General features: G+C 51.4%; 1 protein-coding gene and 1 pseudogene across 11 annotated transcripts in view; both read left to right on the top strand.

Annotated features, from left to right (window-relative positions):
* The window catches only part of ZBTB46 (zinc finger and BTB domain containing 46), a 65,048-nt gene that overhangs the window by 38,431 nt on the left and 8,200 nt on the right, over positions 1-18,417 (top strand). For 6 of the 11 annotated variants that reach the window (XR_005213007.1, XM_037811235.1, XM_037811234.1 and 3 more), the window contains one exon: positions 2,255-2,539. Coding sequence is in view for 9 of the 11 variants with exons in the window: in XM_037811235.1 (XP_037667163.1) it covers positions 2,255-2,539 (285 nt within the window). In the remaining 2 variants the exon portion in view is untranslated. The other 5 variants (XR_005213008.1, XM_037811237.1, XM_037811232.1 and 2 more) reach the window with 5 other exon arrangements.
* Positions 8,615-10,981, top strand: LOC119515364 (annotated as a pseudogene).

Genomic DNA, 18,417 nt, shown 5'->3' with positions numbered 1-18,417 from the left:
TGCAGTTGCTTGTAGTATCCTCTCATTATCTCTATTTCTGCAGGGTCAGTAGAGTCTCCTTTCCCATTTCTGATTGTGTTTATTTGCATCCACTCTTTTTTTTTCTTAGCCTAGCTAAGATTGAGATCAATAAGTCCATTGATTTTATTGATTTTCTCAAACAACCAAGTTCTGGTTTTATTGATTCTCTCTGTTGTTTCCTGATCTCAGTTTCATTTATTTCTGCTCTAATCTTTGTTATTTCTTTACTTCTGTTTGCTTTGGGGTTAGTTTGCTGTTCTTCCTCTAGTTCCTCCAGGTGGACGGTCAATTCCTTGATTTTTGCTCTCTCTTCTCTTTTAATGTAGGCATTTAGGGCAATAAATTGCCCTCTCAGCACCGCCTTTGCTGCATCCCGTAAGTTTTGATGTGTTGTGTTTTCATTTTCATTTGCCTTGAGGTATTTACTAATTTCTGTCCCCCAACTTTTTTTAATAAAAACTTCAAAGTGGACATAAAGGTGAGAGCCTCTGTATTGGAGCCGCCCATCCCGTTGCTCGGTTCTGTAGCTGTCCCCACTCGCCTGTCCCTGCCTATTTGTGTCGGATCCCGGACATTCGCGTCACTTCATCTGTAAATATTTTGGCAGATGCCTCTAAACTGGAAGGACTGTTCGTTTTTAAATCCGATATGCATTAGGAAGTTAGCGGCTCTGAAGGCAAACACGCTCCGGGCTGGCGCCGCCGGCCCTGCAGCCCCCGCCCCGTCTGCGCCCCATCGGCGCCTGGCCTGGGTCTGGGGGAGAAGGTCTGGGACCCCCACGTCCTGGCGGGTGTACCGCGCCCTGGTGCCTCTGCCGTGCGCTGTGCCCCTGCCGGGCCCGGACCCAGGTGGCATCACCTCCGGCTGCTCCCGCCGGGCTCAGCCGCCTCCGGTATATGTAGTTTTTATTGTGGCAACATATGCAACGTGATGTTTGCCACTTTAACCGTCTTTAGTGTGTGTTGGCATCAGTTACATCACAGTGCTGTGCTGCTGTCACCGCCCATGACTAGATCCTTTCTATCCCCGAGACGCAAACCTCCCCACCCTCCCCCGCCCCGGTAAATTCCAGGTTATTTTCTGTCTCTCTGAATTTGTTTATTCCGGATATCTCGAATCAGTGGACTCAGTTTCTGTCCTCTGGCATCTGGCCTTGTCACTCAGTGAAGCGTCTCCCGGGCCCACCCGTGCGCCGTGACGTCATTGCTTCTGGGGCTGGGCCCTGCTCCGTTTTCTTCAGCTGCTGCCCGTGGTGGACATTCGGGTTGTTTTCACACTTAGGCTAAGACGAGTAGTGGTCCGTGAACAGGCCAGTTCAGGTTTCTGTGTGGACACACGTTTTCACACCTGGGGGTGGGATTTCTGGGTCCTGGGGAACTGTCTTCCATGGCGGCTGCACACGCCGCACTCCCGCCAGCACGTGTGGGGGCTCTGGTGTCCCCACGTCCTCGCGGCTGTCACCCGCCGCAGGGGTGAGTGGTGCCTCGTGCCTTCGATTTGCATTTCCCTCGTGGTTGGGCGTCTTCTCTTGTATTTATTGGCCATTCATATGTGGGGAAAATTTTCCATGTTTTGTGGAAAATTGTCTATTGATATCTTTTCCCATTTTTAAATTATGTTATCTGTCCTTCTATTATTGATTTGTAAGAGTTCTTCATATATTCTAGATACAAGTCCCGTATCAGATAGATGACTTGCACAATTTTCTCCCGTTCTGTGAGTTGTCTTTTCACTTTCTGGATCGTGTCCTTTGCAGCACAAAAGTTTTTAATTTTGATGAAGTCCAATTTATCTGTTTTTTCTTTTGTTGTTTGTGCGTTTGGTATCATATTTCATTGAGAATGCACCAAATCTGAGATCGTGGAGATTTACACCTGTGTTTTCTTCTTAGAGTTTCATAGTTTCAGCTCAGACGTTGAGGCCTGTGGTCACTGTGAATGTCACCTGTGCTTTGAGAGCTGAAAACGCTGCAGCCTGAGGAGTCCCACTTCTGTGCCCCCAGCCCCGGAGCAGATCCTCGTTCTGGGGCAGCCCCTCCCGTGGCCCTGGCACAGGGAACCCCGTCGTGGGGGGGCTGGGGGGACCCTGCGTGCACGGGAGAGGTGGACTTCGCGTTGCTGCAGCCCGGCGGCTCAGCTGTCAGGAAGCCCGCGGCCCTGGCCCCCGAGTTCCTGCACGGCTCACGGGGAGGGTCCTTGGTGACTGTTCTCTGACTGAGTCTTTGCCCCCCCAGACGTGGACCTGACCGTGGCCGAGGCCAGCAGCTCGGACGGCCGAGGGGACAGGGCTGAGCCGTTCACGCACGCCGACGACGCGCTCCTGGGGGCCGATGGCAGCTGCGTGGGGCAGCCGCGCACGCCCGACAAGGACGAGGCCCTGCAGCAGGCCGCGGCGGTGGCCAGTCTGCGGGCGGCCCTCATGAGCAAGAACAGCCTGCTGTCGCTGCAGGCAGACGTGCTGGCCGACGACAGCTCCCTGCTCCTCGAGTACCTGCCCAAGGGCACCCACTCCCTGTCACGTAAGTCAGAGGCTCCTGGGCGTCTGTGGCGCTGCCTTGTCTGGTTGCAGCCGAGGGGGTCTGGCCGCGTCGGGTGGGTTGGGTGGGCGGCCGGGGTGGCGACCACCGCGGGACCCTCCTCTGGGCCTGTGTGGCCGCGTCGAGGCCGCAGTGAGGTCACGGAGAGCCTTGCCGGGCCCTTGCAGAAGGGCGAGGGGAGGGTCGGCCTCTGCGCTGTGGGTGTTTCCTGCTTGGATTCAAGGCCCCTGACGCCTGAAAAGCGGCTGAAGCTCTGCAGCGCACACGCATGTGGAATGATCCGCACACGAGGCCTGTGCCGGCCGGGTGGGGTGTGGGATCCCGCAAGAAGGCGGCTGGGGGCTGCGTGAGGAGAAGGTGGGGTCCAGGAAGAAGACAGAGGGACAGGTTTGGGGCTCCCCTGCCGACCATGAGGGAGAACTGGGCGGCAGAGGTGCATACAAGCAAAGTGAGATCACAAATACACAAGTTTTGCTCTTTTTGCTAGATAATGCTGGTTATACATGGATTTTTTATAAGCGAGTTGGGTATTGTGTTTAAAACTTGAATGTCTCTGGCTGAATCCAGTTGTCCAGGAGTGAGTGACATCGCCCACAAAGCGGCCAAGTGGACAGCTCGCCGTGGGCAGTGGGGCAGCCGCAGAGCGTGCCCGGGTGGGCGTCCTTGGCTGGACCGGGCAGGACGGCCCTTAGCTCTCTTCAGAGCCCGGCCCAGCCGGCCCGGGAGCCCCGGACTCGGGCGCTGAGGTTCCGTGTTGGGGACACGTGTGGCCGTGGCGGCTGTCCCCCGCCTGCAAGGCGCAGACCTCATCTCTGGGCGTCAGGGACGCTGCCTGGTGGGTGGCCGGTGAAGGCCTGGGGAGAGGGGCCACAGCCCTGCTCCCTCCTGGGGTGCTGCGGGGCACCCCGACATGGAGGCGCTGGGTGCGGGGGGCCTGAGGGAGAGACTGAGCGAATGAAGGGAAGTGCGAAGTGCACCTTTGTTTTAATTTTATCCTAATTGAAAAATCAATTTTTCTTGCAGCTTTGTTGTGAGTTTTTCACTTTGGAGTGAGAAACGATGGAAATTGTTTATGACTAATAAAGACTGAAGGTGGAAACCGTTTATGTTCTTGTCATGTCCAAGTACTTCCCTGGGAGCCGTGGCTGCCAGGCTTCTCGCCGTCGGGCAGTGTCCTAACCTCTCCCGGCGGCGTCTCCGCACCCGAGGACGGGGCCCTGCCCCTTGTATCGTAATCGCAGTGGCTGCGAGCACCGACCAGAGCTGCGCCTGTAGACTCCGGACGCGGCGCGGGCAGAGCATTTGGCGAACGCGCAGACGCCAGGCCGGCCCTCGTCGGCGGAAGCTGTCGGGCTCTGGGGCGTCCGGGGTCTGCAGGGATGGGGGTGCAGTGCCTGGCAGCGTGTGAGGGGCGTCCGCAGGTTTGGGGGCACACAGAAGAGTGGGTGGAGGGCATTGGGGGACATGCCGCCCGTGTCGCGGTGCACGGCTCCCACCTGCCCTCTGTACCGACCACACCACTCCCGCTGGGTCGGACACGTCTGCTGTTTCTCTCCAGGTGCTGCCCACTCACCTGTGTCTGTCGTGTGTCACAAACGCGTCACGTACCCTGTCCTCCAAAGCACCCAGGGGCCTTCGTGGCGTGTCCAACCTGCCTTGGTCGTTGGGGACGACTTTGGAGGCCGGAAGCGTCTGCTCGTGCCCCACTCCTGCTGCCACAGCGACACCTGCACCTCCAGCCCGTCCCGTCCATCCGTGGTAGGGGCCACGCCGCGAGGGGGCAGAGCGGCCGGCCCACCCCGCCGAGTTCAGCTCCGAGCCTCCGGGCCGTGGACCAGGGCCGGGGGTTCTGGCTACAGGTCTGGGGCGAGCGCGGGGGACGGGGTGTGCTGCCCCCACCCGGACCCCCTCCTTGCAGCCTCCTGGGCCGAGGCTCAGGGCGGTGGCTGACCCTGAGGACGGGGCTGTGCTTGGTGACGTTTCTTCTCAGGCCAGAAGAGCCAACTGAGAACGTAAAGGCCTGAGTCGGGGTGCAGGGGGCCCCCCAGGATCCCAGGGGTTCTGGAACCGGCCACCTTGAGCCTCTCTTCACTCTTGGAGCAGCTGAAAGTTGGAAAATAAAATTCCATCCCATTCCATTTTTAGTTCATCTGTGGCTAATTCTAATAAATAATCTTCTGGGGTTTGGTATTTCATTATTTCCTTCATGTTTCATCGTCCTTGTTTTTAAGAGTCTAGATTTTCCACTTTTCTTAGGAATTTGCCCTTGCGTCTTCCATGACGAGGTTGTGGAGTTTGTAGACTGTGCTGGCCAGGGAGGACTGAGGACAGTGGACGCTCGCCCAGCGCACCCAGGCCGAGCTGCAGGCTTGACGGTGCACTGAGCTCTGCTTCGACCTTTTCTGATATCCTAAGTGGAGTCTGCCTGCTTCTGAGCACACACGAAAGTTAAGAATGGAACTATCCAGAAAAAAACCCATATCTTCCAAAATTTATCCTCCACCCTCCCTGTAGTGGGCACAGTGGTGCTGGGCTGCCGGCTCTGTCCTCCTTCTCTCCGTCCGTCCCCAGTGGTGTCCTGGGGGCAGCTGAGCGAACCCTTGGTTTATGATGTACAGATACGCGTGCGTCTAGTTCTTTAAGCACCTGTTGTATAAAATACATAAATATTCAATGTGCAACTTGATGTATTTTTGCCTGTCTCCACACCGGATCACAAGGCAGAATGTGAGCCGTTGGGTCTGATTTCCGTCCATCCACTCTGCAGCTTTAGCTTACAGCAGAGGGTTTCTCTAAACACACCGTGAGGAGGCATCAGGCCCCTAAAGCTGTGCTTTGTTCACTTCTCCCCAAAATGCTTCTAGTTTCCAGAAATGTGCTGATGACAGGGGTAGCTGGACTTTCAGCTGCTGACGCCCCTTTTTGGGCTGCACTCTGTGGCCGTCCCCACTGACCCGAGAGCCAGGGACGGGGATGGAGGTTGGAGGTCACTGCTCAACTCCACAGCTCCACGAGGACGTGGGGTCCTGGGCTGTGGTCAAGCTCTTTCCCCGGCCTCGAGCAGGCAGCAGTGGCTCGTCCGTCATGGGGTTCGGGGGCCCTGGCCGCCTTCCCGGGGCCCTGCTTCATCGCCTGACTGGGACCCACAGGCCCGGTTTTCCCTGTTACCGACACGCCCACCACGGTCGGGTCGAGGCTTGAGAGAACACGAAAGGTGTCACGGGGGTCTTAACCATTGGGAACAGCAGGCCGTGCTCGGAGGGGCTCTCTGGATGCTTCCAGAACCTCCTGGAACACTGAGATGGTTTCCTGTTTCCATGGATGAATGCCCTCTGGTCTCGTTACCAGCTCATCATTTGACCGAGTTCTCCGCCGGAGGACGAGCTGCGCTCCTCGTTTCGGTTGCGTTTACCTGGATTCTCTGCCTCTGTCGGCCTCGCGGCACTGGGCGGACATCGTGCCCGTTAGCGGCCGCTGTCCACGGCGTGGCACCCAGGAAAGGCGTCTCCCTGTGTCCGTGGGTGCAGCTGCCTCGGGCCTGCCCCGGCTGCGCCGCGAGGACGCGGAGGGCCCGGGAGGGTGCCCGTCGCCGCTGCACTGCAGCCTCTGTCCTGCGGGAGCCTGAGGTTCCCCGAGGGCGCCGTCCTGTCGCTCGGGCACAGCCGCGCTCCCCCGCGGAGGGTCCGCCCCGTTCCCTCCAGTCCGCTGAGGGCGGAAACAACCCAGAACAACGCGGGGGCCGCGCAGGGGCTTTCGGCCACTGGCCGTCCTCGGCGACGCTGGTGCATTACCCAAGCCGCTCGTCCGCAGGAGGCTCGATTTTGGTGTCAAGAGTGTTTCCTTAAGACCTTCAAAAAAACAAGTCAAAACCGTGCGTCAGCTCCGGGGTTTTAGACGGTTCCCTGTGGGAGAGCACTCGATGGGGGAAATCCGGAAACTGTCAGACGAGGAGCCGCGTTTACCTGCCTTAGTCCTTCCCGCGCATCCGGAGTCTGGAGCTGCAGTGCACCCCGCGTTCCCTGAGGGAGAGCCCCCGGCAGGCCGCCGCGGAGACCCAAAGCTGCCGCGGGCACCGACGCCCGCCTGCGCGGGACCCCGGCCTCGCCGCTGCGCCCCGCTCCCCCTGCAGAAGAGCCTGGGGCGCTGAAGCCCACGGCCGGCGGCCCGGTTCCCGGCGTCCAGGGCGCCAGCCTGGGGACTCGCGGGGACCCCTGACGGCAGAGCGGGGCCACCGTGCCGCCCTCGCCCCCTCTTCTGGTCGGGGTCCGGGGAGCAGATCCTGGCCCCCCCAGGGAGGCGCCCCGAGTCCCCGCCTGAAGTAAGTGCACGAGTCCCCGGAAGTCCAGCTGCCCGCCTCTCGCACACCCTCTTCCCGTGCTCAGCTCAAGCCAGAGCACACAGAGAGCCGAGTTTAGCTTAAAAAAATGGTCCACTCTCATAATAATCGTGATTTCACTCTCCCAGCAATACTTGTGTGAAATAAAATTGATTTTTACATTTAAAGGAAAATGTTTCTCTGAACTTTTCTCGTGGCCCAGCTGCGGCCTGTGAGCGGCTGTGCGCCGTGTGTCCGGCCGTGGAAAGCAGCTCTCGTTCAGGTTCCAGGAGCCACTGGGTACTTTATAGGAAGAAAGTCTGTTAGATTTGTTGGCCTCTGTGAAGAAAAAGAAATCTTGAAGACAGCGCTTAATCGTGTATTTTGGATTTGGGGAATTAATAAAGCGAAACCCTGTGCGCGTCCTTTCTGGGTGTGTGTGGGGTGGGAGTAACTGTGCCTTCCTGTCCAGACGGCCGGGGTCGGACGGAGCCAGGTGAGTAGGAGGTTAAACGCGTTTGCTCTGAAAGTCTTGCTGACCCCGTGTCCTCACAGTCCTGACTGTCGACTTCTGGTTTCAGGTGACCCCCTTCGCTGCCGGAGCCGCGGGCCCGTCGGGAGCTCCCCTGGGCGCCGGGTGGGGTCTGCAGAAGACCAGCCAGAGCGTCGAGGCCGCGCGGCTGCCCGTCCGGCTGCGTCCTCCCGCGTCCTCCCGCAGGGCTGGCTCGGCTCGCCCGGCCCCTGGGCCCTCTGGCGCTGACCCCAACAGCCGACATCAGCGAGGAGCTTCCCGGAAACAGCCCCTGTGCTAACGGGCGGACGTGTGCGCTGCTGCCGCCGGACGTAAACAGGCGCCGTTGGTCCGTGCCTGGAAGAATGTTCCGGTCTCGTCTGCGGCGAGGGCTTTGAGTTCAGGGAGGGTGCACGGCATGTGCTGAGCGCCTCACGGCATGCCCGCCCAGGTGGAAGAGCCTGTGAGTGTGCAGAGGCTGCAAGCTCGGGGCGCTGGGATGGGGCCGGCGTCTGTGAGCCTTTCGGACGGCCAGTCCTCGCGTCCTCGGCCACTGCCAGGTGACGGCATCGCCAGTGCCCGGCGGTGGGCAGCTGGGTCCAGGATTGCGCACGGCTGATGATTGGTGGGGGCAGGAAGCTGCACCTCATCCACGGGCAGGGGCCGCAGGCCTCAGGACCGGGTGTTTTCTAGGAAGACGTGAGGACGAAGCACAGCCACGATGTCCCCGGCTGACCGGTGTGCGATGCTGCCCTCCAAATGCCAGGCAACGCTTGTCGACGGACAGTGACCTCTGCGTTTCGTTTCAGAAAGGACACCTTGTGTCACTGCTCTCCGTTCTTCTTGCTCACGTGGGGTCCAGCTGTTAGTGTATTTGTCTGGAGCAGGTAGCTGAGGGGGGGGCTCCAGCCACCCGGGGCAGAGGTGTCCCCACGCAGGTTCTGGAACAGCCATCGATGTGCCGTCTGGCTGGGCAGGAGGGACCCTTCCCGTCCATCCGCACGTGGCCCCTTTGTGCTGCCCTCCCCACCCCCACCCCCCGTGCCGGTGACCACGTGGGAGACCCGACCCCGTGCTTTACGGTCAGAGGAGGGGTTTCTGCAGATGGAAAGGCCGGTGGTTGGCGAGGCCTGGGGTGTTGTTAAAGCTGACCGAATTCCAGCCACGCCTCCGTGAGTTCTAGGAGACTCGCCAGTGGGCGTCAACCCTTCGCGAGGTGAGATGCCTTGTGAGTTTGGTTAAAATGCCTGTTTGGGCTTGATTGGTGTCATTTCTAGAGAAAAGGAAGTTTTTCTTTCCTCCCTTTTTTTAACTGCTGGGTCTCAGAGATTGTACGTCCAAGCAGAGCAGGCCGGGTCTGACTGAGATCACCCGGGTGAACGGGGCGGATGGCGCCCAAGTGCAGCGGGACAGACAGGAACCTCGCGGCTTTTCTGTGGTTTGCTCCAGGGAATTTTTCCCAGGACAGACAGAGATGGACCCAGGGAAGAGAGGGCTCTTGGGGAACCAACAAGGAGCACACCACTATGGACGTTTTATTAGATGTTTTTAATTTAAAAAATTTAAACAGGTTCCATGGACCTACGAGAAATAGGCTTGTGGCAGGTGGCAAAATCATAAGGGATGCAAGAAACAGTTTTAGAGCAAGTAGCGCCTAACTTTACACTCACATCTAACATTTTCCCCCTAAAATTGTACAGTCATCCAACATGGAATTTTCAGCAGGTTCACCGAGATATTTCATCTCTTATACTTTCTGGAGTTCTCACTGAGATATCGTGGCTCAGGGATTGGTTTCAAAGAGTTTTTAAAATTTATCAATGTGAACTTGAGCCTTTGTTGAAAACAGAGAGCTTCAGTAACCAAAGGCTGGGTCTGTATTCAGGACCGTTTCCCACCCACTCGTCCCGTCCTGGGTTCTTGGCGAATTCACCGTTTTCGTAGACTGTGGATATGGGGTCTCAGACTTGGGCATCAGTGGATGTGGTGTTTGTAGAAAGGAAGACTTCCAGTCACTTGAGGATATTAATTTACTAATTTAGACTGGATTTAAAGTATAACATGCAGCCTTTATCATTGTCAGTTTGACGAGTACAGATAGCTCAGGTGTTGAGGAAAAATAACTGGTTTATTTTTAAAGAAAACTTTTTTGAAGAAAATTATATGAATTGCCAGTTTCAGCCATTATCAGCTTGTGTTGGATTTGCCCTCCAGGAAAAGCGATTTTAAAAGCTGGAAAAACAAATGAAAGCACCACCCACGTGGCCTTGGGCGACAGCCCGTCCAGGTAGGACGTGAAGGCTCCAGTGCCTGAGGGGGAGCCCCAAGACGAGCTCCACTTTCACCCCACATTATCTGCGCTGTGTTTCTAAGCATTGGCAGTGCACGTGGCTCCCGAGCCGCAAGCAGCCGAGTTTTTGTGCTGAGAAGACAAAGGCTGTTGTAGAGGCAGCCGCAGCACCTGGGGCTGGAGGGGCAAAATCCTAAAGAGCAAGAAACCGCCGAGAAGGCGCCCCCGGGTCAGCTCACAGACCCTCCCGGCTTCCAGGCTGAGTACACACAGGGCAGCACCCCGAGGGTCCCAGCAGGGGAGGCCACAGTCCAGAAGAGGGTCCCCCCTGCCAGGCAGTGCTGGGCTCAGAGTGGGGGCCCTGTCCCGCCAGGCTGGGTTCAGGTGAGACCCCAGAGGGGGCCATGCACCCCAACAAGGAGCCACTTCCTAGGAGTCAAACCAAACCGAATCAGTCGAGCCCTAACCTAAAGCAGGGCGTCCCCAGGATCGAGGCGGTTCTCAGAGTCTGTCTGCTTGTCAAAAACCAACAACCGAGTTAGCGAGCCTTTGCGGTGGGTCACGCAGCGACTCCGGCTTTCAGGAACGAGAAGGGGCTGGTCGTGGGTCTTGTGTGTTCACTGCGACGATTGAGCGTTTCCACCCCGTGTCAACCATATTCTGTTTTTGAATTACCAGTCCTCTGTGCTTCACCAGCTGTATGATGAATCCCAGCATGAAGCAGAAACAAGAACTCCGAGAGAATGTAAATAGCCCTGTCCCAAGAACCCTGGAGATGATCCAGCCTTCTGCAGCCGGGTCTCCTGTTGGAAGAGAATATAAGTTAGCCAAAGGTTTATCCAGAAAGAAGCATGGGAATGGTCAGTTAATGTCTAAGACTTCCAGCTCTGGAGTAGTTCTGGACCCAGAATATAGAGAAAATATAAATCTTGAAGGAGTCACCCAAGAACCATTTGATCTTGTGATTAAAGAAAATCCATCTTCTCAATATTGGAAAGAACTGGCGGGAAAACAGAGGAAGGTGCTCCATGAAACACTTAAGGAAAATGAGGAAACTTCATAAAGAAATCAAACAAAAGGACAATGAAATTGCCCGCCTGGGAAAAGAGAATAAAGAACTCGCAGAACTGGCAGAACATGTACAAGATAAGGCAGAGGTGATAGAGAGGCTGAAAGATGAGACTCAGGATAACTGAATCACTGGATAATCAGCTCAATTCTGAAGAGGGAACTGCTGAGGATTCTGAAGTGGAAGACTCAGGAATTAGCACATGTGCTGGAGGAATTGTGTCTTCCTCCACAGCCACAAAGCCAAGTGTAAGAAATTTGTTAGTGTTTGACTTTTCAGAAATACACTGCCAAAGTTTACCTCCACCTTGTAGCAGAATAAATAACTATGTAATACAAACTCTGGAACCAGACTTCCTTTTTTGAATCCTGGGACCCTATTATTGTATTAAAATACAAATACTATGTATTTTTTTTAATTTTGAAATAAATTCAAAGTAACAGGAACAGTTGCAAAAACAATACAAACCCCATACACAGCATACCCTGACCCCCCTCCCCTGATACCCCGATCCATCAACTTTAACATCCTGTCACACCGCCATTTCTTTCTTTCCCTCCCTCCCTCCCTCCCATCCATCATCCATCATCTATTGCTCTGTCTTCTGAACATATGAGAGCTAGCTGCACACATCCTTGAACAAACACTATAATTCACATATACAATTCCCATGAACAAGAACATTCTTTTATGCAATCCCATTAAGCGCAGCTAAGTTCAAGAAATTAAACATTGATACAAAGCTTACATTCTATATTTCCTTTTTTTTTTTTTTTCTTATGTCCCAACTGTGTTCCTTTGAGCCTCCTCTCCTCCATCCTCAGATCCCATCCAGGATCATCCTTGACATTCAGTTGTCATCTGTTTAGACTGTTTTTTTTTTTTTTTTTTCAATTGTGGAAACATATATACAACCTAAATCTTCCCATTCCACCCCCTCCCTAGCATTCCATTAGTGGGATTAATCACATTTAGAATGTTGCAATGCTATCACCTTCCCACCATCCATTACTAGAAATTTCCCTTCACCTCAAACAGCAGCCCTACACTCATTTCTTAACTCCCCATTGCTCCTTCCCCCACTTCTCATAACCCATACTCTACTTTTCATCTCTGTGGTCATATGCTCTGATAATTTCTTTGTGTTTACTGTGGGGCTTAAATTTAACCTCTTAAATCCATAACAATCTTAGTTTTCTTTGATTCCAACTTAACTTCAATAGGACCCGTAAACTATGTTCCTATACTCCTCCATTTCCCCCACCTTTATATAGTTCTTGTCAAAAATTACATATTTTACATTGAGTCCAAAACCACTGATTTGTCACTAGAGTTTATATTTTATATCCTGTAGGAAGTAAAGGGTGGAGTTACAAATCAAAAATTATTGACTTCTATTTGTATTCCACTGTGGTCAGAGAATGTGCTTTGAATATATTCAATTGTTTTTTTTTTTTGTTTTTTTTTTTTTAATTTATTGAGGCTTGTTTTATGTCCCAGCATATTGTCTATTCTGGAGAAAGATCCGTGATCACTAGAGAAAAATGTGTGTCCTGGTGATTTGGGATGTAAGGTTCTATATATGTCTGTTAAAATTCTCTATAGCTCTCTCTCCTTTCTTCGTTTCTCTGTTGGTAGGCTCCCTTTAGTATCTGAAGTAGGGCAGGTCTTTTATTGGCAAAGTCTCTCAGCATTTGTTTGTCTGTGAAGAATTTAAGCTCTCCCTCAAATTTGAAGGAGTGTTTTGCTGGATAAAGTATTCTTGGTTGGAAATTTTTCTCTCTGAGAATTTTAAATATGTCATGCCTCTGCCTTCTCGCCTCCATGGTGGCCACTGAGTAGTCACAACTTAGTCTTATGTTGTTTCCTTTGTGTGTGGTGAATTGCTTTTCTCTTGCTGCTTTCAGAACTTGCTCCTTCTCTTCAATATTTGAGAGTCTGATCAGAATATGTCTTGGAGTGGTTTTATTTGAATTTATTCTATTTGGAGTTCGCTGGGCATTTATGCTTTGTGTGTTTATATTATGTAGAAGGTTTGGGAAGTTTTCCCCAACAATTTATTTGAACACTCTTTCTAGACCTTTACCCTTCTCTTCCCCTTCTGGGACACCAATGATTCTTAAATTTGGATGTTTTATTTTATCTATCATATCCCTAAGATCCATTTCGATTTTTTCAATTTTTTTCTCCATTCTTTCTTTTGTTCTTTCATTTTCTGTTCTGTGGACTTCTAGGAGGCTGAGTTGTTATTCAACTTCCTCTAACTGTATATTATGAGTATCCAGAGTCTTTTTAATTTGGCCAACAGTTTCTTTTATTTCCATAAGAACTTCCGATTTTATTTACTCTTGCAGTTTCTTCTTTATGCTCTTCTAGGTCTTCTTCATGTCCTTTATATCCTGTGCCGTGCTCTCATTCTTTGACTGCAGTCCTTTGATTAATTATACCAAGTACTGTATCTCTTCTGATCGTTTGATTTGGGTGTTTGGGATTGGGTTCTCCATATCGTCTGGTTTTAGCAAATGCTTTAAGATTTTCTGTTGTTTTTGGCCTCCTGGCATTTGCTTTGCTTGATAGCTGTGATCTTCCAGGACCTCTGCTGAGGGAAGGCTGTGCTACGTCACAAGTGCACGCCTTCCCTCAAGGGAAGCCCCGGGCTGCCGGGCCATGCAGGGGCGCTCCCAGCCTGATGCAAAGATGGCTAATGGGGCATCTCACCCCCCCCCTTTTTGCACAGCTCCGCCTTCCCAGCTCCGGGACAACCAGCTGTGGTTGCACCCAAGGCCACTGTCCACGGCCGATATTGTGGCTTGTGCGGGGTGCCGTGGGAAGCCGGCTGCAAGGGGTGCGGTTTCTTTCCCCTTTTGGCTCCCCACTCTGTCCCTCTGGCCCTCGGACAATCAGCAGCAGGTGTGGGGTATCCTCCACGCCAGACACCGAGGCGTTGGCTACAGTGTGCTCCTGCAGTGCTTCACTGCGCAGTTCTCACTGCCATATCTGCAGCCTCTCCCAGGAGAACTAGTCCGTCTCCAAACGCCAACCTGCAGTTTCCCCACACTGCAGCACGGCTGTGGGAGTTTCCACCAGCTCACTCACTCATTTCAGAATGCAGACTCCCGGTTTCACCAAGTGCACAGTCCCTGTGGATTTAGCAGACCTTGTCCAGCTGGTGCATCGCTGGAAGTGGTGTTCTGGGTCACTTTCTGATTTTTATCTAGTATTTTTCATGGAGGTGTTTTTTTGCCCTGTTTCACCTGGCCGCCATCTTAGGTTCTCTATCACTATGTATTTTTAATCTAAAACAAATAAACAAACAAACAACAGTGACCAAAAACAAAACCTCAGCTATCACTGGAGAATGACGACATCATCTGGGATGTCTGTTTTCTCATTCACCACGTCTGGCATTAACAGAAAGTTACAAGTATGGTAAAAAAACAGAACCAAATGACTAAAACCAAGAGGAAAACCAGACAGTGCAATTATTGGATAGGGTCTTGAAGATATCTGTAGTTGATGTATTCAAGAAAATAGAGGAAGTATGGATAAAGTAGATTACAACATGGAGAATCTCAGTAGATGGTTAGAGTCTATAAAAAAAAAGAGTCAAGTGGACATTTTAGAACTGAAAATATAACATCTGAAATGGAAAACTCATTGGATAGTTTAGATTTTTTCTTTTGAGTGTTTCCATGGAGATGCGACCCACCCAACTGTAGGCGATGACTCTGATTAGATAATTTCCCTGCAGGTGTGGCCCCACCCATTAAGCATGGGCCTTGATGAGTTTACTGGAGCACTATATAAGCTCAGACAGAAGGAGGGAGCTTGCTACAGCCAAGAGAGACACTGACGAATGCACAGGAGCTGAAAGAGGAGCTGTAGTTTACAGAGACATTTTGGAGATGGCCTTTAGAAAGCAGACTTTTGCTCCAGAGAAGCTAAGAGAGGACAAACACCAAGAGCAACTAAGTGACATTTTTGAGGAGCCTAGAGAGGAACGTCCTGGGAGAAAGCCATTTTGAAACCAGAACCCTGGAGCAGACGTCAGCCACGTGCCTTCCCAGCTAGCAGAGGATTTCCGGACACCATTGGCCATCCTCCAGTGAAGGTACCCCCTTACCTTGGACACTTTATGGCTTTAAGACTGTAACTGTGTAACCAAATAAATCCTCTGTATAAAAGCCAATCCATTTACGGTATTTTGCTTAACAGCAGCATTAGCACACCAGAACAGATAGTTTAATAGTAGTCTGGACTTAACAAAGATAGGTTTGGTGATCTATCAGAGAAAAACAAGAATGTGATAAGGTGAAGAGACACATGGAACTCAGTGAGAATATTAATATATGCTTATTCAGAGCCCCAGAAGAGGGGAGAGAAAATGGAATAGAAGCAATATCTTAGTAGATAATAACTGAGAATTTTCCAAAACTAACAAAAGACATCAATCCACAGATTCAAGATGCTCAGTGAATCCAAAGCAGAATGAAAGCAAAAAAAAAAAAAAAAAAAAAAAACCAACCAGAAATGAAAACAAGAACAACAACAACATCATAGTCAAACTCTTGAAAAACAGAGACAAAAAGATAAATCTTAAAGCGGCAGGAGTGAAAAGATGTTACTTTCACAGGAACCACAAGACTGACAGCCAACTTTTCAACAGAAACTACCAAAGTGAGAAGACGATGGATGACATCTCTGAAGCGCTGGAAGAAAACGTTCTATGCCCGTCAAAAATGCTCTTCGCAAACGAAGGCCACCTAGGGCCACTGTCACCAACAAAGAGGGAAGCGTGGGGAGGAGCTGCCAGCTGCCTAGAGCACTGAACGTCCCTTGGGCTGAGGAAAAGTTATCCTGATGGAAGCACCAGAAAGGGTAACTATATGAATAATATAAAAGAACATAGATAGATTAAAGCAGCAATTATAATAATTTGTTGTGGAGTTATAACATAAATTGAAATAAAATATGTGACAATAATAGCACATAGGGTGGCAGGGATGAATGAAGCTGAATCCCTGTGTGGCACTTGCACTCTCTGAGAAGTCACACTGAATAACGTTAAAAACGAGGAAGAGGACATGCAACTCAAAGGCTTATTGAGGAGAAAAAATGGAATAACAATTCTTGATTAATTATAAAGAAGGTAAGAAAAGAGAGACAAAGGGTAAAAGAACATAAAGGATACATAGAAAACAAATGCAAGATGGTAGACTTAAAGCCAACTGTGTTGGTAATTACAGTATTATAAATAGACTAAACACTCCAGTAAGAAGACAGATTGTCAGCCTCTTTTTTAAGCTTTTTTATTTTGAAATAATTTCAAACTTACAGACCACTGCAAAAATAATACAAACCCTATAGAGAGAACTCCAGATCCCCATGTCCACCAATTTTAACATTTTGCCACATTTGCCATGTCGTTCTCTCTCTCTCCATCTGTCTGTCCCCCATCTCTCTCTGTCAGTCCGTTTCCTGAACACTCGCATACAGGTTGTACATATCACACTCCTTGAACACTCAACTCTGCCGTCTACATCTCCTGAGGATCTCACTTGTGTGTCCACCTGAAGTGCAGTATCACGTTCAAGAACTTTAGCATTTCTATCAAGCTGACAGTGCATATTCCAGTTTTTTTCCAATGTCCCCAGAAGTCCTTTTGGGCCTTTTCTCCTCCCTTGATCGATCCCGCCCAGGACCACATGTTGCAAGTAACTGTCCTGGTCTCATTTGTTGCTCGCTTTTTATTTTCTTTATTGTGGGTCAGCCTTTTTTTAAAAAAAGCTCTTTGCTATTCATAAGTGACAAGTTTATACTTTATGGATAAGAACACAGAAAGCTTTAAAATAAAAAGATAGGGAAAGGTAAAACAAGCAAATCCTAACCCAAAGAGAGTCAGTATAGCTAGATTAATGTCAGACAATGAACTTTAAGAAATCTTCCATAATGACAAAAGAGCCAACTCTGTAGGAAATATGACAGTCATAAATTTTTATGCTTCTAATAGCTCAGCTGCAACATACCTGAAGCAAAAGTTGACAGCACTTCAGGACAGACGCACAAGCCCACAGTCACAGTTGGAGATTTGAGCTTCTCCTGGTAACTGATAGAACGGGCCGACCAGTAAGGGTGGAGGAGCTTTTCAAATGTTAAATTATGCTCTTGAATTCCTGGAATAAGGCCACTGGTCCCTAAGTGTTATTCTTTTTTGTATTTGGGAGTCCGTCTGTTGACACTTGTTTAGGAGTTTTGCATCTATGTTGAGAACTATTGGTCTGTACTAACCTGATCGCCTCATCTGAGCAGTGCACCACACAAATGCAGAATATATCAGAGGCACGTGGACCATTTCCCAGAACAGACCAGGATGGGCTGCTCAGGGCCGGACAATAGGGCTCTCCTTCAAAGGTTTGAAATTAAACAGAGTATGTTCTTTGACCTCAGTGAAATTAAATTAGAGTGTCCCCAAATGTCTGTTAAACAGTGTACTTTTAAATAACCCGTGAGTCGAAGGATACATCACAGTGGAAATTATAAAATAGTTTGAATTGAGTGATAACATGAACGCAGCATATCGAAAGGTGTGGGATCCCTGTAAAGCAGTGTTTGGAGGGAATGTATGGTTCTACGTCCATTAGTAGGAAAGAAGAATGGTTCTAACCTTCAGCCTGAGGACATGGGAAAAACCACAGCAAATCAGACCCAAAGAAAGTAAGCAGAGGGAGAGGCAGAGCAGAAACCCGTGAAATAGGAGAAAAGGAACACAGCCGGTCTCTGAGGCCCGGAATGGCCTTGGGCGTGGGTGGGGAGAGCAGCGGCGGGGGCTGGAGCCTGGGCCAGCAGCGCCCGCACCTCCGAGGAAACCCCCGCGGCCCCCACCCGCCTCCTGGCTCCCGTGGCATCACCTCGGGCCTCCCCGGCGCGGCTCCCGGTGTGCGTTTGTGCACTGGCTGCTCCTGCGAGTGACGCTGTGGGCCGGAGCTCCCACGGGAAGTCCTGCCTGCAGAGGGAGTCTCTGGTCCATATGTTTCTGCCGAACCGTGGGCACAGGCTGCTGAGCTTCACGTGTTAGTCCCTCCGCCGCCCGCTTTGAACGGCAGCTCCCTGAGGATTCCCGGGGAAGCTTCACGCTGGAGGCCGGGCCGGTGGGTGCAGGTTTTAGGAACAGTCGCTGGACAGGGTCCGCTTCAGTTGAACGATATCTGCTGTTTCATTATTTCGATTACGTTCTCTGTGTGGATTTTAATGCTTGATTCATGTTTATGAAAATGAAACTCTGAGGTTGAACGTTTTTCCAACATATATGCGCTATAAATCACAAATGACATTTAGGAGGGGGTAGTTTGTTTCCAATAAGCAGTTGTTTTAATAATGTAGCAGTGCGTGATCTGAGTGGTGGGGTGGACTAAGCCTTGCTGGGAGAGGGCCTCGCAGAGGGGTCAGTGGGGCCTCGCAGACGGGGTCGTCCTGGTGGGCCCCAAACCCCGGAGAGAGGCCGCAGAGGCCGGTCAGAAGAGTGACGACCGTGTGACAACAGACGCAGCGATGAGGGCACGGCCCCGGGCTGAGGAGCAGGAAGAGCTGCCCCGGGCCCGGAGGGAGCGTGCGGCCCCTCGACTGGGGCTTTGGCCCAGAACTGTGCGAGGGTCAAGTTCTGCTGGTTTAAGCCGCC

The sequence above is a fragment of the Choloepus didactylus genome, chromosome 19 (assembly GCF_015220235.1).
Source record: "Choloepus didactylus isolate mChoDid1 chromosome 19, mChoDid1.pri, whole genome shotgun sequence".
NCBI classification, from domain to species: domain Eukaryota; kingdom Metazoa; phylum Chordata; class Mammalia; order Pilosa; family Megalonychidae; genus Choloepus; species Choloepus didactylus.
The sequence above is the reverse complement of the archived record's forward strand: the minus strand, read 5'-3'. Positions and strand labels throughout refer to the sequence as shown.